Genomic DNA, 24,118 nt, shown 5'->3' with positions numbered 1-24,118 from the left:
TTAACTTAAAAATTTTTGTTCAGCTTTTAGAATATAAAAAATAAAATGTCATTACAGATGGACATAATTTATTTCTTACTTTCAAATCTGGATGCCTTTTTTCTTCTTTGCTCAGGTTCAAGTCTATGGGACTATATGGAATAGTGATGGTGAAATTGGACATTGTCTTGTTTGTGATCTCAGAGAAAAATAGTTGTTTCTCATCAAGTATGACTTTAACTGTAGAATTTTCATCCATGCCTTGTATCATTTGGAGGAGGTTTTCCTTTATTCCTTAACAATTTATGAATGAAGAGTTAGTTTTTATAAAATGGGTTTTCCGTATCAGTTGAGATAATCATTTACTATTTTTCTTCATTTTATGAATATGCTGAATTCCTTGGTAATATCATGTGGCCTGTGTAGTCTTTTAATGTGCTGCTAGGTTCTGTTGGCTAGCACTCTGTGGATATTTCCAAATGTATTCCTCAAGATTATTAGTCTACAGGCTTTTGTAGTGTCTTTGCCCAACTTTGGAATATAACAAATTGTAAAGTGTTTTCTCTCCCCCTCTATTTTTTGGAGGAGCTTGCTAAGGATTGGTGTTTATTTTTCTTTAAATGCTTGGTCTAATTTACAAGTAAACCCATTTGGTCCTAGACTTTTCTTTGTTAGAAGTTTTTGTCACAATATCTCATAGTGCTAGTGAGATATATAGTTATTCTTTTTATTTATTATTTTATTTTTTAATTTTGTGATATCAGTAATAATGTCCTATTTTCTGATTCTAGTAATTAGAGTCTTCTTTCTTATTCAATCTAACAACATTTTGATGATTTTTTTGAACTTTTTAAACGTGTTTTTTATTTTTTGAAATTAAATATATCATTTCTCCCCTCCTGTGCATCTTTACAATCCCTTCCAGGTACCTTCTCATCTACCTCTTGAGAAGGCTTCTCCTTCTTTGATGTTGATATATGGTTTCAGGCCTGACTTAGTATTGGGTAACCAATTAGGGCTCCTCCTGGAAAACTCTCTCTCCAGCTCCCAGCATTCCTCAGTTGCCTAGAGTTCTTTGTCTAGGGTTGGATCCCCATGAGACTTCCCCTTCTATATAAGCATGTTTATTGATGTAATAATCCTTGCTTAGGTATTGTTTAGGCAGTAAGATGGGGTCTCACTGTGACCCTCCCTGGACAGGAACTCTATGTAGACCAGGCTGGCTTTGAACTCAGAGGTTTGCCAGCCCTCTGTATCCTGAGTACCAGAATAAAGTTATGAACCACCATGCCAGGCTTTTTGATCTTTTAAATACTCAACATTTATCTCACCTTCATTTTCTGTTTCTACATACTAGAGTCTTATCTTTATTATTGGTAGTGCATAGGCTAGTTTTTTCTCCTCAGCTTTTTCTAGCTACTTGAGGTATAAAATTGAGTTACATCTTTTTTTAAAAAAAATTATTTTACATCCCCTCCCTCCTCTTGTTCCACTCCCTCTTCCCACCCCACACTTCTGTCCCCCCCCCCCCAATCCACTCCTCCATTTCTGTTTAGGAAAGGACAGGTCTTCCATGAGTATCAACAAAACATGGCATATCAAGTTGCAGTAAAACAGACTAAGTATCTCTCCCCATGTATTAAGACTGGGCAAGGCAATCTAGTATGAGAAGTAGGATCCCAAAAGCCAGTAAAAGAGTAGAAGCAGCTGTTCTCACTGTTAGGAGTCCCACAAGAAGACCAAGCTACACAGCTGTAACACATATGCAGAGTGCCTAGGTGAGTCCCATGCAGGCTCCCTTGTCAGTTCAGTCTGTGAGCCTCTATGCACCCAGGTTAGTTGGTTCTGTGAGTTTTCTTGTGGTGTCCTTGACCCCTCTGGCTCCTACAGTCCTTTCTCCCCTTCTTCTACAGGATTCCTTGAACTCTGCCCATGTTTGGCTGTGTATCTGCATCTGTTTCCATCAGTTGATGGATGAAGCCTCTCTGATGACAGTTTGGCTAGGCACCAATCTGATCACAGGAGATAGCCAGTTTAGACTATGTATCCGCTATTGCTAGAGTTTTAGCTGGAGTCATCCTGGGAGATTCCCTTGGGCCATGTTTTTACCTGACCCCAAAATGCCCCCCCTTCCAGTAGTCTCTTTTAGTAACCTCCCCTCCATTCCCCCTCCCCCAACCTGATCACTCATGTCCCATCCCCACCCGCCCTCAGTAAGCTCACAAAATCTCTTTTATTTCCCCTTCCCAGGGAGATCTGGGCATCCCCCTATGAGCCCTCCTTGTTACCTAGTGTCTCTGGGTCTGTGGATTGTAGCATAGTTATCCTTTGTTTTACATCTAATATCATTTATGAGTGAATACATGCCATGTTTGTCTTTCTTGGTCTGAGTTACCTCAGGATGATTTTTTTCTAGTTCCATCCATTTGCCTTCAAATTTCCTGGTGTCCTTAACAGCTGAGTAATACTCCATTGTGTAAATGTACCACATTTTCTTTATCCATTCCTTGGTTGAGGGATATATAGGTTGTTTCCAGGTTCTGGCTATTACAAATAACGCTGCTATGAAGATAGGTGAACTTGTGGTATGAATTGAGCATCCTTTGAGTATATGCTTAAGGTAGATTGATTCCCAATTTTCTGAAAAACCACCACACTGACTTCCAACGTGGCTATACAAGTTTACATTCCCACCGGCAATGGAGAAGTGTTCTCTTTGCTCCACATCCTCTCCAGCATGAGCTGTCACTTGTGTTTTTGATCTTAGCCATTCTGACAAGTGTAGGATGGACTCAGAGAGTCATTTTGATTTGTATTTCTCTGGTGGCTAAGGATGTTGAACATCTCCTTGAGTGTTTCTTAGCCATTTGGGATTCTTCTCTTGAGAATTCTAGTTAGATTTGATGTACTTCATTTTTAATAGGATTATTTGGTGTGTTGATACCTAATTTCTTGATTTCTTTATATATATTGGAAATCAGCCCTCTATCAGATATTGGATTGGTGAAGATCTTTCCCCATTCTCTAGACTGCCATTTTGTCCTATTGACGGTGTTCATTGCCTTACAGAAACTTTTCAGTTTCATGAGGTCCCATTTATTAATTGTCAATCTTAGTGTCTGTGCTATTAGTGTTTTGTTCAGGAAGTTGTCTCCTGTGCCAGTGCGTTCAAAATTATTTCCCACTTTTTCTTCTATCAGGTTCAGTGTATCTGGATTTATTTGAGGTCTTTGATCCACTTGGACTTGAGTTTTGTGCAGGCTGATAATACAGATCTATTTGTGTTCTTCTACATGCTGACATCCAGAATTAGATTACATAATGCTCTACTAACTTTGAATTTTTTTCAGTGCTAATGAGAAAGGAAGCACAGCTACAGAAAGACATTCCCCCATCACCAGCCACTTGACTAAAGGTGTTTATCAGCTGTAGGAGTTTTCTGGTAGAGTTTTGGGGGTCACCTATATATAACTCACATCCAATCCCATGTGGGTCTGCCAGGCCCTCTAGCACAAGGTAATGATGAAATTGATAAATTATTGATAGGAAATGTGCTGGAGGCCTCAGAATTTCATAAAAAAATATCATGTCAATAACCTGGCAAGAAGCCAAGAAAATTGGAAGGAAATGTCCTACTTGTTCCTTTTATAATCAGACTCCATTAACAGCAGGATATAACCCAAAGGGTACTCAGAGGAATGAAATCTGGCAGATGGATATGTTTCACTTTGCAGAATTTGGAAAATTGAAATATACTTATTCAGGATTTCAATGGGCAACTGCTTTGAGTTCTGAAAAAGCTGATTCTGTAATCATGCATTTGCTAGAAGTTATGGCCATCATGGGTACACCTGTTGTTTTCATTTCTAATTTCTCTTATGAGTTATTCTTTGATTTAGTAGTTATGTGGATATGGATTTATTTAATTTTTCATATTTTTATGAATGTTTTCTTTCTGTACTGATTCCTAGTTTTATTCATTTGTGATTAGAGAACACACTATGTAATGTTAGTGTTTTCAAATTGATGACTTGTCTAGGTGCATAACATAAGATCTAATGTTAGAATATCCCATTTACACCTTTTTAGGGGAAGGGCATCTCCTTCATATGTATTAGGTCTAATTGGCTTATCGTGTTCAATTTCTGTATTCATAATAATCTATAGAGGCATACCTATTATTCCAAGTGATATTGAAGTCTGCCCCTATTGTTACAGAGCTGTTTGTCCTTTCATTTCTTTCACTTTTTGCTTTATATGGTGTAGGTCTCTAGTGTCAAGTTTATGTTTGGAACAGTTAGATCTTGTGGATGTGTTGATCCTTTTCTCACCACAGTAGTTGTTACACTTTGTACCAGCCTGTAATTTAAAGCCAGTTTTGTATAATTACTCCACCCTTTTTTTGTATTGTTTGTATTTTCTTTTCCCATCCCTTAACTTTGAACCTGCTCATGTCTTTGGATCTAAAGTGTCTACCATGTCTACCATATAGACACCATACATACATGTATGTATATGCTTCATTTCTTAATTATCCATTCTAGAAGCCATCGCCTTTTAGCTGAGAACTTAATTTATAAAGCAGTTATTTATAATGAAGGACTTACATTTGCTTGAAGAAGTATTCCAGGCTAAAGGTACACAGTGGCTTTTTTGTTTAGCTACATGGTAATCTTTATCAATTTTCTTTACTCCTTATTTGGATTCAGTTTACTGTCTATTTCATTTCCAGCTAAAGGACTCTAATAAATATTTCTCTGTGGCTTCTATTGTAAAAAATGCAAAATATATTTCTAGATAATTTAGTGTCTTTGGGTACAGTTTTCTATACATACATACAAACAAAGCAAAGCAGTGGTGTTACTAAGAAGACAATATTAATAGGCATTTTCAGGTAGTTAAAAGATACCAATTTAATACTAAGATACTGCAAAAAATTCCAATAATTTTATCAAATTAAGAATGCAGATAAAGCATTTGAGAGATAATCATCTCAGTAGTTAGACATTTCTCACATCATTGTAAATGATGTGTTCAATCCTATTTGAAAATTTAGCATTTAAGATAAAATAATTCATCTTATAAAGCATAAATAGAAATTTTCTTGAGGTGCATCCATTCTGAAAACAGTTTTAGGGGCTAGATTTGGCTCAGCAGTTAAGAGTTCTTAATGTTCTTGCAGAGGGCTCTAGCTGAGTTCTCAGCACCCACATAGTAGCTCAGAACCAACCATAATTCCCATTAGAGGGGACCTGATATTCTCTTCTACTCGCCACAGGTTTTAGACACATACATAGACATGTACAAACACCCATACACACAAAATATAAATAAAATGCCTTCTGACAAAAAAAAGAAGCCCAGGCTCACATGAAGTCACAGCAGAATTTAACCTTTTCAAAGAAGATTTAAAATCAATCCTTCTTAAATTATTAAAAACAAAAACAAAAACCAGAAAGCACACTCCCTACTGCCTTCTGCGAAGCTAGTACTACTGTAATACCCACACTAGTTAAAGGCACAGCAACAACAATAAAAAGACAACTATAGGCCAACCTCCCCAGTGAGCATAGATTCAAAATCCTCATTAAAAAACTTATAAATTTAATATGGGCATATAGCCAAAAGATTATATACCATGACCAAGATGGCTTTATCCCAGAGAAGCAGGTATGGTTCAACATGAATTGATGTAATAAATTATATAAATGAACCTAAGTATCACATGTTTATCTCAATAGATGAAGAAAAGGCTTTCAATGAAATCTGGCATGGCTTTTTGATAAAAGACTTAGAGAAAGGACTAGAGAGAGCATACCTCAGGGTAACAAAAACTATGTCTGAGAAACCTACAGCCAGCAGCATCCGTAACAGAGAAAAACTTGAAGCAGCCCAACTGAAATCAGGAAGGAGACAGGACTGCCCACTATCCCCACCTCTATTGAATACACTGCTCAGTGCAAGAAAAGGAAAGGATACAAGTAGGAAAAAAGGAGTCAAATGATCATTATTTGCTGATGTTACAATATTATACATAAGAGACCCCAGAAATTTCACCAGAAATATTCTAGAAACAGTTAACAATCTCAGCAAAGTGGCAGGATAAAGAATCTGCTTACAAATATTCTTACGGAAATTCTGTCACGGGTCCGCTAGGCTATTGAGAGGGATTGTTTGGTTTAAGAGGCAGTCTTTTCAAGGGAGGATTGAGCAAAGGTAGATAGATGTAAGCAGTGGCTTGTGACTCAGGTTCCCCATTTGTTCTTTAATATTTGTTCATGGATTTTGTTTGTTAATAAATGGTAAAGAAGCCGGGCGGTGGTGGCGCACGCCTTTAATCCCAGCACTCGGGAGGCAGAGGCAGGCGGATCTCTGTGAGTTTGAGGCCAGCCTGGGCTACCAAGTGAGTCCCAGGAAAGGCGCAAAGCTACACAGAGAAACCCTGTCTCGAAAAAAAAAAAAATGGTAAAGAAATCATTTATCAGAAAATCAATAGCTCTTCTATACACCAACAACAAAAATACAAAGAAAGAAATCATGGACACACTCCCATTCACAGTAGCCCTAGAGAAAAGAAAATATCTAGGAATGAACATAACCAATGAGGTGAAGGACTTTACAATGAAAACTTTGAATCTCTGAGAAAGACACTCTAAAATGAAAGGATATCCCGTGCTCATGGATTGGTGCAGTTAGTATTGTGAAAATAACTACTATACCCAAAACTATTTACAGAATCAGTGCAATCCCAATCAAAATCCCATATCATTCTTTATAAAAATAGAGAAACAAAAACTATACTAAAATTCATTTCAAACATTAAAAAACCCTGGATAACCAAAGCAAAATTTAGCAAAAAGTACATACAGTGCTTAAGGGATTACTATTAGAGATTTCAAGATATATTGCAGAGCCATCTAATAAAAACTACATGGTACCAGCACAAAAACAGACATGTAGATCAATGGAACAAAATAGAAGACCCAAACATGAGTACACTGTAACTATAACTGTCTCATATTTGACAAATGCCAAAATCACACACTGGAGAAAAATAGAATCTTCAATAAATGATGCCAAGAAAACTGGATGTCCACATGTATAAGAATGAATTAGACCCATATCTATCACCTTGAACAAAAACTCATTTCAAATGGATCAGAGGCCTAAATATGAAACCTGGAACACTGAAAATGCTGGAATAAAACATAAACAGTACTTTATATATAGAATATGAGTGTAGGAAAGGACTTTCTGAATATGATTCCACTTATCCAGTATTGATTACCCTACAATTTACAGGTGGGGCTTCACAACTACAACAGTTGAATGCAGGGGAAGCTCACAGAATGGGAGAGGATCTTTGCTAGTTATCCATATGGTAACTATGATTAGTATCAGAATATATAGAGAAATCAAAAATTTAAGAGGAAAAAAATGACTCATTAAAAAATGGGCTGTGGATTTGAACACAGAGATTTTAGAAGAAGAAATAAAAATGACTAAGAAATATCCCCCCAAAAAGTGTTTATTATCCCCAATAATTAGGTAAATTCAAATCAAGACTGTAATAAAGAGTTCATTTTAGTTGGAGTCATCCTCTGCAAAGACATTCTAATTATAAATGTTTCACTTGCTTTTATACATGGTTCTTTGGGTGAATACATGTTTTTTCAAGGTAACACTATTCATGAAGGTACTTTCTGCTGGGCCAGGAAAAATACACTTGTCCCAGACTCACAGAAAGTGATTAAACAGCATGTATTAGTCCAGCCCTCATGTTTTAGACATAGAAACTGTGTGAAAAATATGGATGTTCTGTGAGGTTTTAATCTATTTTCTATGTTTTTGTAGGAAAGTTAAAGGGGGGAATATTGATGTCCATCCATCAGAAAAAGCTCTCATTGTTCAGTATGAAGTGGAAGCTACCATTCTTGGAGAAATGGGGGACCCCATGCTGGGCGAACGAAAAGAATGCCAAAAAATGTAAGTTTTCTTCATTTGTGTACATTTTGAAAATAGGGGACTTTATATAAATAAAGTTTATATAAATTTATACAAATCTGATATTTTAATCTTCATGGATAATTTATAGTTATGGCATCCTTCTAGACATACTTCATCTTAATCAAGGATTAAACTATATAAATGTGGAATATATTCTAGAGAAAGTAAAATTTTTGAAATGTTAAGTGAAATTAATCACAAAAGATATGTTTATATGGGCCTTTTTGCCTAATTTGGAAAATTTGAGCATTAGAAAATCCTGTATTCTTTCTTCCATAGAATTGCTGGGGATGGTATGATGTTCAGATGTTCCCAAACAGGGCCTGGGTCTTGAATTAGCCCTTGAAAGCAATCTCGTTCTCTGAAAAAACGTTAATAATAAGACAAACTCTTTCTTAGATTTCTCTAGATCTCCTTGTGTCCTACTTTTCGTTCTTTGTTTTAAGGGAGTCCCTCAGGAACTGTCCTTTTTTTCATTATTCTGCAGTTTTTCTGATAATTACCTTACCTTCCCCTGTAGTTTTATGGTAGTAGAGAAGATTTGGTATCGCTTAGTGTTCTTCCTAAACCCTGTCCCAGCTACGTGGTGTTGACCTGGTAACTAGTTAGAAACCATTTCTATTTATGCCATTGGATGTAGCTAGAGTTTTCCTACCTGGCCCACAGTCAGGACAAATCTCTCTCACCTGCCAGTCCCACAGCCTCTCAGACCCAACCAAGTAAACACAGAGACTTATATCGCTTACAAACTGTATGGCCGTGGCAGGCTTCTTGCTAACTGTTCTTATATCTTAAATTAACCCATTTCTATAAATCTATACCTTGCCACTGGCTCGTGGCTTACCGGCATCTTCACATACTGCTGGTCATGGCATTGGCTGGCAGTGTCTCTGACTCAGCCTTCCACTTCCCAGAATTCTTCCCCTCCTTGTCCCGCCTATACTTCCTCCTGCCTGACTACTGGCCAATCAGTGTTTTATTTGCTAACCAATCAGAGCAACACATTTGCCATACAGAACATCCCACAGCAATTGGAATTGAGTGTGCTCGGGCTGTCAGAACACACGTGGTAGTGCTGCTTTAAGAATAATTATTGACTCCAAGTCCTCACACATTCTGGGGATGGTTTCTTCCCACACACACACACACACAAAATTGTTTCCCATGAGATATTTTAGGTTGTCATTATAAGGCAGTCACCTTGGCATCTAAGAGGTGGAATTCAAGTACTGTGCACACGATCGCCTCCTACAAGAAAGGCTTACTAAGTCTGAATTTCAGTAATACTATATTTGAGGAACCCCGGCTAGTTGACACTACAAAGAGAAACCGCTTAGTAGCTCATCTTCCTGTCTTCCCTAGTTTCCTGTTGGGATCAGGAGATGGACACTAATGACTCATTAAAGACAGATGGATTCTCTAGACTGTACAAGATACTGAAGAAAACTATGTGTGCAAACTCACACTGCAGTCAGCTCACACTTTTATCTTTTTGCTCTGTTTTCTTCTGTTTGTCATTGCTGACCTGAGACTATATGACTTGAGCACTCATAAAAATCTCTTGAGGTTTTGTTATTGGATTTCCTAAAGAAAAGCTGTCTTTAACTTTAGAATTTCATAACCTGCACTTCAGGAGAGGAAATTAAATTTTAGCTCTAAAGGATACTCACACAAAAGGTGTGTCACATTCACTAACAAAAGGCATGTACCAAAGGACACTACCAAAAGGAAAATGTTTTGTTAATTCAGGAGGTTTTGTTAATGGTGAAGAAGAGAAAATCTATATAGATTCAGACAGGTGTAACGTGAACTGTATTAAATTGGAGGAGTCAGTGATGGCCCAGATCCCCAAGCCTGGTATTTCAGCCTCTTGACAGCACTCAGGGGAATGATATACACCATTCTCAACAGAGTTCAACTTTCTGAAGATTTCATTTTGAGAAACTGATAGTTATGGCCTAGGAATTATACAGGTGGTATTTTGTTAGTTTTTAATAGACGTTGGGTGCCTAACAAAAAGTACATATGCTGGTTAAAAACAGTTGAGTAATCACAACTGTCATTTTCAAAAAAAGGAACAAATTCTCCCTTTTCTCCAATTTTCTTTTTATCAATATAAGCTTAGGAGACTACACACTATAACACTATAGTTTTAGGTAATACAGGCTGAACTGGATTGCTAATATATATGGTGCTAGAAAGTAGACCTAGAGGAGATTTAAAATTCTGTGTGTATTAAAACAGACATGAATCACTTCACACCCCTTATAATGCCTAAGGCCCATAACACTGGCAATGGCAGATGCTGGCAAGAATGTGGTGACAGGAATTCTCGGTCACATCTTGTGATAATGTGGAAATGTATGCTGTCCAGTTAAAATGGCATCTATTTTATATTATCTAAACACAGGCTCACATAATATTCAGTAATCGTGTTTTTAGATACTTACTCAAATGTGTTAAAAACTTATGTTTAAATAAAAGTCTACATGTACATTTATGGAAACTTTATCCAAAATAGCCAACAATTGAAAGCAACCAAAATATTACTTAATAGTGAGTGGATCAACTTTGGTACCTCCATATCATAAAGCATTATCCAGAATGAAAAGAAATGAATTATCATGCACAAAAAAAGACATGGAGGAACCCTACATGTGTATTGGTATGCAAAAGAAGTCAGTCTGGAAAATCTATATACTAATCAATATCTGACATTATGGAAGAGACAAAACTATAAGTATAATAAAAAAGTTAGAAATTACCATGGACAAAAGAGAGGACATTTTTAGAGCAATAAAACTTGTATGTATGACACTACAATGATTGACACATAATTTATAAAAATTTATAGAACACAGAATGAATGCTGATACAAGCTATGGCCCTCAGTTAATAATTAGATGTATCAGCATTAGTTCCTAGCTTATATTATGGTTCACTCTGTGTTCTATGAGTTTTGAGAAAGATAATAAATATGCCACAGGAGGCAAGATGCTAATCATAGAAGAAGCACACAGTGGAGACTGGGAGAGAGGTAAGTTTGTAATTTCTGTACTTGTGAACACTTTTTCTAGAAAATGAATCTACTCTAAAAGCCTAATACAAATTTAGAGATATGTTTATTGAGTTTCATTTTGGTTTTTTTTCGGGATGGTGTCCCATTGTATAACCCAGGCTGACCTTGAGCTCATGGTTCTTCGTCTTCAGTTTTCCTTCCAAGTGCTGGAATTGAGTTTTCCCATCATGCCGAGCTATTGATGTAGTTTCTCCTGTGCCTCTTCTCAATCAGATTTATTAACAAATTTTCTGAGCTCTTTGTTAAAATTAAATATAGAAATGTCTTTGTGGTTATTTCTGTGGACCATCCTTTATATCTGCCTTATGATGTTCAGCTAAAACTGTCCAAAATAAAATCAATGATTTTAAACACTTAAAAGTTATCAAAAAGCAAAAATGAATAGATTTAAGACAGAATAAGATAAATGATGTCATTATAGCAAATTTAAGCTGGTAAGGATATTTAAGTCATGCTAAGACTGGATTCAGAAGTCATCTGTGTCTACATGCTGGCTTCACAAATGCTGTGTTCAGAATATTTCTCTGGATTCTTATTTACTTATCCCTGTAGTAGACTGCTATCTTCCTACAAAAATTAGCCCTCTTCACAAAGAACTAATTCTATACAGTGGTTACCTGGTCGTTTTCTCCTTCTGAATGTAAGTCTTGCATAGGAGTATTTACTTGACAGTCCTGTTTTTATGTGTTCATAGTTCTCACTCATGCCATGAATCCAGTAAACTGGCCAGTATGCTCCTCTGCACCATCCTTTCTTCTTAGATTCCTTGTGACTTTCCTAAGCTCAATTTAAGAGGAAAGAATGCCAGAGTACCTCAGAATATCTAGTACTCTCCCAGCAAGTGCTAGGTCCTGGGTTCTAAGTCCAGCATGGCAAGTAAAGAAAAACTGGAAAAATGTTCATATTTAAGTATAAATGATATCATTTCTGGCAATGTGTATTTCATATTCAGTAATAAATAAAGATTGTGTTATTACATCAGAAGTTCTGCTTCAAAACAGGACTTCTGGATATCTTGTCCAGAAACTCTTAAAAGATTTATGTTGCTTTTAGTATCTTTTTGTACAGTTCACAGAAAATGATTGCCTTGAATTTATATAAGCCTAATTATATCTAAATCTTTATTTTAATAAGATTGTATGGCCAGATAGGTATATACTTTCTCTCTATATATAATTTATAATCTATAAATTATCTTAAAGTAGTGTTTTTGAATTTATCATGTACTTTCTGTAATATCTGAATTGGAAATTTGGATGTGCTTACAGCATTCGTCTGAAGAGTCTCAATGCTAACACAGATATAACCTCTCTGGCCCGGAAAGTGGTTGAAGAATGTAAACTCATTCATCCCTCAAAGCTAAATGAGGTAGAACAGCTGTTGTACTATCTACAGAACCGCCGTGATTCATTGTCAGGTAAAGGTAAGAGGAAGGAGTCTGGGATTTTAAATGCTTAACCAAAGGTGTGTGGTTGTAGTCTTCAAAAATATTAAAGTTACTTAGTAAATGTATGTGTAATATAGTATAGTATAAAATACATAGTTAAGAAAACTATATTCGGCCGGGCGGTGGTGGCGCACGCCTTTAATCCCAGCACTCGGGAGGCAGAGCCAGGCGGATCTCTGTGAGTTCAAGGCCAGCCTGGGCTACCAAGTGAGTTCCAGGAAAGGCGCAAAGCTATACAGAGAAACCCTGTCTCGAAAAAAAAAAAAGAAAACTATATTCATTTTGGTTGTGAGTTCTTACCAGTATTAGGATCAACAAATGGATTTGGCTCCCACATTGGAGGTTCTGTGCTTCTACACACAGTCATCAGACTGTTACACTGTATGTTCACATGTACACATTTGTGAAATAAGGCAATAAGTCTTTCATAATGATGGTAGACTAATAAAAGGCACATTTAGGGCAGAGGTTATCTTCTCTGTTCTAATTAGCTTTATATTTTCTAAATTTCATAATTCATAATTTATAACTTGAGTGAATTATTTATTTCAAGTTTTAATATGCATATGGTACATGTCACATGCTTTAGATGACCCTGGGATATTGCTCTCATGAATTTTTCTTAGAAAAATATTCCATTTCTTTCATTCTTGTCTTTATTGTCATTTCCTGTCCTCAATTTCTTCATGAATGAACTGTACCTTAATGTTTTAGAGCTCAGAAGACATTTTCAAATACAAATGAAAACACAGATAACCAAGTGGATTATTGATGCTTAGTGATTAGAATATACTGTATGAAAAAAAGAACTATGAAAAATGTTCATTATACATGGACAAAATAATTCAAGTCAATATTATTCTCTTTCTGCACATTAATAGTTGAAGGTATATAATATGTTTTTCTGTATATTGAAACCATACTTGTCTAATGATTCAGTTTTTATAACTTTTTAGACTTTGATTACTTAGAACCAGAAGCCTCACCCTAATGAAATGGAAAGAGGACTGTAGTCAGTTGGGACACTGTGATTCATTGCTTAAGTGATATCTTTTTCTTTGCTAATCAAAACTGCTATTATAATAAATTATCTGTTTGAGACAGCATTTAGCTGTTGATGATATGCCCTTATCTCTCATGGATGCTGCCTCTGAAAGTGAAAATGGTTAATTCCTTTTAAATTAAGTATTTATTTATGTCTCTTTGGAAGAATGATCCTTTCTAACATTTTTATTGTCAACACCATGATTCTCATTTTTTCCCATCATTCGTACTTCTTAGCATTATTTCTTTTTTATTAGCATGTGTTAATTGTATAAAACCATGGTTTTCATTATAACAACTTGATACATGAATGTGGTGCTCATATTTACTTCTAACATCCTTTCATAACCCCATATTAATCCCCTTCTTTCAAAGTAGTTCCCAGTAAGGGTCAAGTCTGTTGTGTCTATGTTTATTGCTAACTATACATTCTTTTGATTTTTTCTAATTTACTTACTTTAATGTATGCATTGTTTCTGTTTAAAATATGAAAATATACTTTTAAATGGATAGTATGATAAATGGCCCGAAGTTGTGTTCAGTACTTTTGAATGCCTCCTTGGGAATAAATGAGGATTAAGTGGATGAAAATATCAAATATTCATCTTTAGTTTATGTCCTTCACTTCACTTTTCACTTTTGAGACAAAAATTATTCACTCTTGTTTATTTCAGCTTACAATTTAGCTATTATTTTTTACTCTTCATGTGTTAACTTTTTGTATTATTCATTTTTATATTATTTGTACCATTTTCTTTGTTTATTGATTTACTTATTCCCATCTTAAATGAAATATAAATTTTGTCATAGATCTATTAGTTAATGTTCTCCTTGACAGCATCATTAGAACAAATAACTGATTTTTACATGGAAATATTATATGCAATGAAAAAAATTTCATCAAATATTTAGTTTTATACCCCCAGCTTAGGAAGCATTAATCTCAACTACTAATTATTCCCAAACCCTTAAAACCTAATTCTCAGGGTTTTTTTTTAAATCTTTTTTACAGAAAAAAAAGAAAAATCAAGCAAGCCTAAAGATCCACCTCCTTTTGAAGGAATGGAGGTAAGACCGTATAAATTCTGATCTATTAAACAAAACACTGCAGACATCACTTTTACTTTCAGTAATGCATAAGGCCATTTTCAGATGTGGAATTTTAAATGGTTCAGTTTAGAGATAACTTAAAAAGGCAGAAAAATCAATGCTTAAATGATACAACCAAAAATGTTGGTAGTGCTTTTTAACACATAATTTTAATTATATTAAAATAATTGGCAAACATATTCTGAACATTTTGAAATAAGTTTTAAAATATTTAATCTTTTATAGTAGGTACAAATAACTTTGTATTACTCTTAAAATACATTGAGAGACAAATTGTAGAGTTTATGTATATTCTATTTTATTGTGTTTATAGTTTAATATTAGCATTCTAGTACACAGAGGCCTAAAATTTCCATCCGCAAAAAGATGGCTATTATCCATTCTTTGGGAACTATAAGTAATATATTGATCACAAAACATCATTCTGTCTGTCAGAGCTGCTGAGTGCTTCCCACCTGTGTTTCAGATTGACGAAGTAGCCAACATTAATGACATGGATGAGTATATTGAGCTGCTCTATGAAGATATTCCAGACAAGGTGCGGGGTTCTGCCTTGATCCTACAACTGGCTCGAAATCCTGATAACTTGGAAGAACTACTACTAAATGGTGATTTCTCTTTCTAAATATTAAAAATTGAAGAATTATGTAAAACAAACCTACCGTTGAAGTTTGTACTCCAGTCTTCAATATTTTATGTATACAAATGAACATATACATTTTTCATGTCTTAAATATTTATATTCTGAATTTTCTTTTTTCTTCTATGTATTAGGAATATTTTCAATCTATTGCTTACCTTCCTCTCCTTCTCTCTTTCCATGGTAGGACTATTTTTCCACTCTTTTTATTTTCACCCTGCTTGTGTTTTGAATCTCAAGAGTTTGTTGGAATTAGCATATGACTAGATCACCATACATTCTGTAATCCATTTCTGTTTATTGGTGTGTTTAGTTTATTTAACATTGATGTAATGCTCATTAGGTAGGTTTTGGCATTTTGTATTTGCTATGAATGACCAAACTTTTAACATGTTTATATATTTTTAAATTATGAAAAATTTTATCATTCTTCTTGACCTTTTTTACTCTTCTATTGTTTTCTTCTATTATTGTTTTCTTTTACACTAGATGTTTCTAGTTTGCCATTTTAAGCTAATTTTCTATAATTGTTTTCCTGAGTTACTATCTTAGTGATGCCCTGACATTACAATTGACAGTTTCGTACAATCTTGTTCAAATTATATTTTAACAGTCTAGAGAAACTTGTTCCAATATACCCTTTTTCTCTTTCCCCCTCACTCCTTTGTTCTGTAATAATACTAATGGTGATGCATTTCTTGCATATGTATGTGTGGGGTGTGTGCATCTCTGTATGCATGTTCACAAGTGCATGACACACTTATTTGTAGAAGTATACACTCTCGTGTGTGTAGAGGCCCAGGGCTGATATCAAGAGTCTTGCTCACTCACTGTCTGCCTTATTATTTGTCTCTCAGTTGAACCTAGAGCTTGAGGTTATGACTAGTCTAGCTAGTTAGCTTGCCCCAGTGATCCGCCTTCCAAGCCCTGGAGTCACAGGCAGGTAGCAGAGGGGCTGTAGGTGTCATTTCAGCAGTGATCTGCGAAGAGGTGAGAATGATAACTCAGTTCAGCTTGGCTTCAAAAAGCCTGATCACACCTGGGGAGTCTGATGCCAGGTGGTTCATTGTCAGCGTATTTAAAACACAGTACCATTTGGGCAAAAGTTCCTAGGCAACAATTATTCCCATTCCAAGTGCACATAAAGCTTAAGATGTGACTATATAGAAATTCCTTTACAAAGTACATGTGACCATAAGGGTAGTTTCTGTAGCTGAAAGGTCTAGAATTTAGTGTGGTCTCTAGCCTAGATAGCATAGAGGTCAGCAATCCGTGTGACATCTCCCCTGAGAATGGGTTCCATTAACTGGGAGCTAAAGATAGTGGTCTAGGGAGGGAAGAGTCTGGGGTAAACATTCTGGGTGAGGTCTGCCTCTCAAATAGCAAAAAGGTCACCAGGTCATTAACAGTCTCCACTCCCAGCCTTCTGGGTGGAAAACAGGCAATTTCTCCTTTGAGCAGAGGCCCTGCATGTTTAGTGTTACTGGTTCTGTGGTGCTCTGTGGGCACAAGGAGCTCTGAGCCCCCAACAGGTGATGACAGGAATTCTCTTGCACCTTCATGGGCTGTTCTCATCTGCATGCCTCCACGCTTTCTGAGGCAGACCTGTTAACCATCTTATTGATGACCCTATGTACACACAAGTTGCTTTTTTCTTCATGCTTTGGTTCTCTTAGCCTTTGTTTTTGCAAGGCTGACCCTGACCATGGCGTGTTAAGTGTTGCTCTCATTCAGTGTGGTATATTTGGAGTGTTTACCTTTTTGGTCTTCAGCAAACAGGAGGTTTTTAGCTATTATCTCATTAAATGTTCATTTTGCACCTTTGTATGCTTCTGGACCTCCATCATGTATGTTTTTGTTCTCCTCCATATATCTTTGAGGGTCTGTTCATTTTTATTTCCTTCTCTCTTTTTTTCTTCAGACTGACTAATCTAAAATACTTACATTAACTTTTTCTGTGTCATGTCTGCTGCTTAGATGCCCGTAAATTTTAACTTTAGCTTTTGTACTCCTCAGGTACATATTTCTTGTTTTTGTCTTTTTTTTTTTTTTTTTTTTTTTTTTTTTTTTTTTTTTTTTTTTTTTTTTTTTATAATTCGTGTCTCCTTGGTAAAATGTCATTCCTGTCCTCTCATGTACCTGCCTTTAAATCTATAGAAATGGTTTACTTTAATTTTTAGATTTCATTTATTTGTGATTATGTGTCTGTGTATTTGAATGTGTGTACATGTGTGCAGGTGTGTGTTTGGAGACCAGAAGAGGACATCAGGTGTATGCCTCTATCGTTTTCGACCTATTCTGTGAGGCAAAGTCTCCACCTAAATCTAGTACACGGGTTTTCACCACTGGGCTGGAGTGCAGCAGACCTCAGCGGTGCTCCTGCTTTCACCTTCTGGGAGCCGCTGTAGTGAAGGTGTGAGGGATGCCTGTGGCTTGCCTGGGTGCTGAGATCTGAACGCAGTCCTCACGATCGCACAGCAAGTACTCCTAACTGCACATCTCTCGAGCTCCGCCTCCAATGCTCTGAGTGTATAATAGCTGATTTACAGTCTTTGTCTCACAAGCTCAGTGTCTGTGCCTTTTCATGGACAGTCCTCATCGATAACTTTATTACCTGAGCATGGGTCATATTTCTTCCTCTGGGGAGTTGTTTTTGTTGAAACAATATGTGACAACTCTGGAAATCATATCCCTGCTACCCCTTGGCTTTTTTTGATGCTATTTGTTTGTTTGCTGAGCTTTGTGGATTGATTCTGCCAAGTTGGTATCCCTTTTGAGTCACTGAAGTTTCTGCTCAGGTAGCTTATTGGGCAATGATTGTGCTAATATCTCATTAAATGCCTGATAATAATGTCTCCTCACCCTTGCTGTGTATGGTAGGATGTGTCCTAAGTGTTGAAGCCCTTTACATATAAAACTGCTTTCCTTGTTATAGTGTTAAATTCAGCCAGAATTAATAGATTAAGGGCTTTCTAGGGCTTTCTGTGGTAGGCCTACAACTGTGTACCTGCCTCTCTGTAGCTTTTTAGGTTTAACAAGAACATGTTTGACCCCTTTAAAGCTCCTGAAAATATCTGGTTTTTAGCTTTTCTTTAAAATATTTTAGTAGCCTTTTGTTAATCCTGCTTACAAACTGTTAAGCCTACCTATCTCAGGCATTATGATGCTACTACAGTACTTTTTTCCAAACACCCTAAGTATAAGGCTGTTTGTACACAGCAAGCTCCAAGTCAAATAAATGACAACTAAATATTCTCTGCACCCCGTGAACCCAGCTTTTCACTAGCTTCTTCTGGTGTGGGGTCTGAGGGAACTTCCAGACTCTGCCCACCTCAGCTCTTACCAATCCACCACAGTGAAGCAAGGAGGAGAAGGATTAAGATAAGTTTACTGGTCACAGTGCTCTCTGTTCTTATCAAAGTTTACCCATTTTTCTTCAATAAATACTTTGGGATTAATGGTAAGCATAAATTACCTAAAGGGAATTCTCCATTTTTAAATACAATTTTTTGATTTTGCAATTTACTTTTGAGATAGTGTTTCACTACATAGCTCAGGCTGGCTTCAGTTTCACGTCTTCATACCTCAGACTGCCAGCAGGTTAATGGCATGTGCAATATAGTATAAATAGCAATATGGCATATAGCAATTTTGACAGTTTTTACCAGTTTGCTAATTCTTGTATGGAAGAGTGGATTGTTTGGGGTTTTTAGTTTGCTGCCCTACTGGTTACTTGGCCCAGAATTCATTTGTGTTAAAGTGATGGATATACAGATGTAAACTGAAGTTTCTTCATGTTGTGCAGTCCTTCATTCCCATTGAGTTAGTGATCAAAACATGACCTAACCCAGGTATCCAAATTCCTTTTGTTATTGTTCCTGTGTGTCTGCTATTCCTTCATGAAACAGATGCTGTTTCTTCTAGAGACTTACTCCTGGCCAGGTACACCTCCCACATGATGATGGGCATGCTATATCTTCTTTCTGTTCCATTGGTCTAGTTGATGAGTGTAGGTGGAATTTTCTGTTGCCAGCCAACTCCAAAACAACCACACAGAGACTTATTATTAATTATATATGATCAGCCGATAGCTTAGTCTTGTTACTAACTAGCTCTTACAACTTAAATTAACCCATATTTCTTACCTATTATCTACCATATGGCTCACTACCTTTTTTCAACACAGCATGTTCATCTTGCTTCTCCCCACATATCCTGGCGACTCCACATTTCTTCATCCCAGCAAGTTCTCTCCCTGTCCACAAGTCCCGCCTAACCTCTTCCTGCCTAGCTATTTATTAAACCAATGAGAGCAACACATCTTCACAGTGTACAAAAAGATTGTTCCACACAGATAAGACCCATACCAATACAATACTGTTGGTTATTTTTCTGTAGTTTTACTTGTGGTGCATGAAATTGTACCCAAGGCCTTGTACATGGTAAGGGCAGACTGTCACTAGAGGTATTTCCCCAGGCTGGTTTCATTTATTAGATCTCTTTAGTTTGGGTGGTCTTCTTTCTTCTTCCTTCCTTCCCTCTTTCCTTCCTTCCTTCCTTTCTTTCTTTCTTTCTTTCTTTCTTTTTTTTTTTTTTTTGAGGGGTTAGGAGTTGGGAGTGGGAGGTGGATTTTTGTTGTTGTCTTGAGGCGGTCTCATATAGCACAGGTTGGTCTTGAATGCACATGTGGCTAAGGCTAGCCTTTAATTCTTGATCCTCTAGCTTCACTTTCTAGTGTGCTAATTCATTTGTAAGATAAATGATCCAGTTTGATCATTTGATAGATAGATTTGATAGAAAAAGTGAAGCCGGATTTCCTACTAAGTAGGACTCTTTGAACATTTGAGTGTGGAATGCCCATCTGCTTATGTGTTTTTTTTAATAACTTTGACCAAAGCTTGCATTAGTCCAAAGACCTACTGTGATTGTGAAATATTATTGACAAATATTTTTAAAATTGCTTAAAAAAGGTTCATTACTAAATTGATTAATACTAATACAGATAATTCTTATTTCATAATCTGAATAACCAGAAAGATGAAATAAGCTGAACATTTTTTATCTATAATAAATGTTGCTAATGTGCTCTTTTGAGTACAGTAGATCTTGAATTTTCTTTAATGACAGTGGAATTATGATTTCTATGTGTTAACATTTTTAAAAATTGAGTGGGACTACTGGGAGATAGTTGAGTGGACAAGGTGGTTTCCATGCAGGTGTGAAGACCTGAGTGGTTCTCAGCACCCGAGGGCCAGCTTTCACATGAATACTTTGTGGGAGTGGCATCCCACTTATAATTCTAATGCAGACATGCAATTCCTACAGAAAGCTAGCTAGCTAGAGTAACCATCTGGGGAGCTCTGGTTTCAGCTGAGAGACTATGCCTCAATGAATAAGGTGGCAAACAATTGAGGAAGACTCCTAGTGTCAGTCTCTGGCCTCTGTGTATGTGTGCTCACACATGTGTAAACATACAGGTACCACAAATACATACTTTTGCAAAAAAAAAAAAAAAAGCCTTGCAATAACTCACTTAAAACTGACCTCCTATTTACTTAATGCCTCCAAATATTCATTAATCAATTAATTATGCCTTATTCTAGCAGAAATACTTATATATGTCCAAGGAGTTATTTTCTGAAACTTCTATTTTGTTTGTGTGTTGATATGTGATATGTAAATATTACGTTTCTTCACATAAATTTACTTTTTTTTACCTTAATGGAGCTAAGTTGGCTAATATAACTAGAATATAAATAAGCAGTTTAGCAAAGTAAATCAGATATTAAAGAAAAAAAACGAAGGTAGTACAATAGTAAGATTTCAAGCAGAAACATGTCAGGAAATGGACAGCCTTTGGTGATCTTACTGTCACATTTCTCTAAGTCAGAGTTGATTTCTTTACTGCATACACTTGTATGTCAGGTGTTTTGAGTAAAAGTTATATTATACTTCTAAATTAGCTTTCTGTATTGGAAAGAAACATCCCACTTTTTTGTCCCAGTTCCATCTTGGCTTTGTTACTTATTCATAAGTAGACATTTAAAACCAACCTCCCTTTATATCAAAGGCGAGGTAAATGATCACATCCGTATGTCTCCTCTTCTTTAGAAACTGCCCTGGGTGCGCTAGCGAGAGTCCTGAGAGAAGACTGGAAACAAAGTGTTGAGTTAGCTACAAACATCATTTATATCTTCTTTTGCTTTTCTAGGTAAGTATAACGATTCTAAAAGGACTAATTGAGCTCTGCTGTAATCCGCCTGTACCAGCGTGTGGCCCATTGGTTCTCAGTCTTTGTGTATCTGTCCATGCTCTGCCTCTTATTGCTGGCTTTTTACTCTGTTATTCTTTCATTATGTGTACACTTCCCTGTACCTGTACAAACACACACACATTCGCACATGCACACACATGCACACACACATTCATATACACTCCATTTGGCATAATAGTTTGGAATGTGATTATGGCTCTGGAAGAAATGATCTCAGTTTGAATGCAGTGTCTATTGTTTACTCACTGTGTGCTCTTAGTTCTTTTATTTAATCTCCCTTGGCCTCAGTTCCTGTGTAAAATTTTCATAATAATAGCCACATTCTTTCCTGGTAGTTTTTAGAATTAAATGATTCAGAATTAAAACACTTAGGTTAAAAGCCTGGTCCAGAGTAAGTACTATTGAACTTATATATACTTATGAACATTCAAATACACACATTTATTATATACATACTTCTGTATTTCAATTTTTATCAATTTAGGCACACTTAGGGGACACAGTTTGATAGTTTGATTACATGTGACAATATGTAAATGATTAAATCAGGGTGGTTGGCATTTCCAATTCTATGAACACTTACCATTTCTTTGTATTGGGCATGTTTGAACTCCTCTCTTTCAGTTCTTTCTAAAATATATCATAAATTGATGAGAACTGTAGTCACCCTACTGTGCTGTAAAATTAGAACATATTCCTCCTATGTGACTGTATGCTGGTTTTGGTACCCATTTTCCAGCTCCCCTCTATCCTCCCTAGTTTTAACCCTTCCTAATCTCTAGAAGTCTCTAGTCTACTCTCTTTACATGAATCAACTCTTTTCTTCCACATATCTAAACAAGGACATATGTCATTACCTTTCTTTATTTGACTTATTTTAATATAATGCCCTCCAGTTCCATTAGGTATCTAATAAACTGTGAAATTTTATTATTTTAATAGTTAAATATGTTCTATTTACATGTATATGTTCTTAGTAAATGTGTTATTGAGATCTTATGAAAAATTTCTAGCCAATTAGATTTTAATAATAAACCAACATTAGCAAAGAAATTTTCCTGAATAAGTACTTGAATAAATTATTTAGTAAATATATGTAAAACCTGATTACTAGTATCTTACCAGTTTATTCACTGTCATCAATTTTATATAACAAATAAAATGAATACCTAGCTTATCATAATATTAGTTTTGTTAGACAATATTCCAAATGTATTCTGAAACTATCTTAGTAGTTAATACTGTGATTAATCATGAAAACTTGCTTAATAGTTAATTATATTTAAGTTGAGAGTAGAATATTAACACATATTTAAGATAATCTCATAATTTCAAATTTTCTTTCTATAACTGTTGGTATATTCATTCATTGAAATGTGTGTCAGACTTAAGTTTTGTATGGTTTATGGCAGTTTGGGCCAAAACCAGATCTCCTATATGAACAAAAATTTTCTTTTTAATGTCTATTAAAATTTCTTCTTTGAAGCTTTTCTCATTTTCATGGACTCATCACTCATTATAAAATTGGAGCACTGTGTATGAATATCATTGATCATGAGTTAAAAAGACATGAGCTTTGGCAAGAAGAACTTTCTAAGAAGAAGAAAGCTGATATCCTTTAGGTGCCATTTTGACCTGCTGCCTACGCTCAGATGCTTTGCATGGGCAGGGTGGGTTTGTTCTTTCTGTTTTTAATTCCTGTCACATTATTTTAAAATCAGGTAAGAATGTGTCAGATGAAAAGACCGAGATTGGAATTATCAGAATGAACACAGTTTGACAGACATTTGTCTGTTCACATTTAACCACTTAATGAGGTAGAAGAATGAAGCCAGCAGCATGCTGGATAATTGAGTCTTTAAGTGACGGCACTTTGTGTCCGCCATGGCCCGTGTGTTTGGTAAAGCCTGGCTCACCACTGCTGCATGTATACTTCCAAGTAACTTGGATGGGGATGGATTACATTTCTCAGTGAGCCTAGTTTTTCAAGGAAACTATAGTTCTACTTTTCTGTGAAGTTCAGTTTTTCTAGTTAAGTGAAAAAATATTAATGCAGATTTGAGAGAGCTATAGAATGCTAGAACCAGTGGAACCTTGGAAATTCTTTTCTTTAGTTCCTTCACAAATGCTTTCAAACACTTTCCTTTAAGTGTTATTGCCCATTGGCTTAAAGCATTTGGGGGTTGGAATTCCATTTACTTTAGTGTTTCTTTGCTTTTTGAGCTATAGTCTACATTCTGATAACTTCTATCTCTTGATTTTAGTTTTTCATACTGATATAGCGTAAGGATGTTGTCTTCAACATTACAGTAATCTCATTTGAAGATACTTACCATATTGTCTTTACAGTTCAATTCTAGCTCAAAGGTCTTTGACTGTTCATACCTGTTGTAACATGACACTTTTACAGCTCAGTGAGCCATTGTAGGCACTAGCATTGTTTTGAATACAACATTTATTTGTATTTTTTGGAAATGAAAGCATCATTCCTGTAAGAAAATGAGGCAGAGAGGCAGACAGATGTAATCATAGCAAACT

The 24,118-nt window shown here is 35.8% G+C and overlaps 1 protein-coding gene across 5 annotated transcripts in view; it reads left to right on the top strand.

Annotated features, from left to right (window-relative positions):
• Window positions 1-24,118, top strand: part of Kifap3 (kinesin associated protein 3) — a 136,549-nt gene that overhangs the window by 8,261 nt on the left and 104,170 nt on the right. For 4 of the 5 annotated variants that reach the window (XM_037211318.1, XM_037211320.1, XM_028864420.2 and 1 more), the window contains exons 2-7: window positions 7,834-7,965; window positions 12,334-12,488; window positions 14,569-14,624; window positions 15,133-15,274; window positions 21,418-21,517; window positions 23,067-23,191. In XM_037211318.1, coding sequence (XP_037067213.1) covers window positions 7,834-7,965; window positions 12,334-12,488; window positions 14,569-14,624; window positions 15,133-15,274; window positions 21,418-21,517; window positions 23,067-23,191 — 710 coding nt within the window. The remainder of the gene's footprint in view (window positions 1-7,833; window positions 7,966-12,333; window positions 12,489-14,568; window positions 14,625-15,132; window positions 15,275-21,417; window positions 21,518-23,066; window positions 23,192-24,118) is intronic. The other variant, XM_037211319.1, reaches the window with a different exon arrangement.

The sequence above is a fragment of the Peromyscus leucopus genome, chromosome 15, assembly GCF_004664715.2.
Source record: "Peromyscus leucopus breed LL Stock chromosome 15, UCI_PerLeu_2.1, whole genome shotgun sequence".
Taxonomy (NCBI): domain Eukaryota; kingdom Metazoa; phylum Chordata; class Mammalia; order Rodentia; family Cricetidae; genus Peromyscus; species Peromyscus leucopus.
Note: the sequence above shows the minus strand (reverse complement) of the source record. Positions and strands in the feature narration are given on the sequence as shown.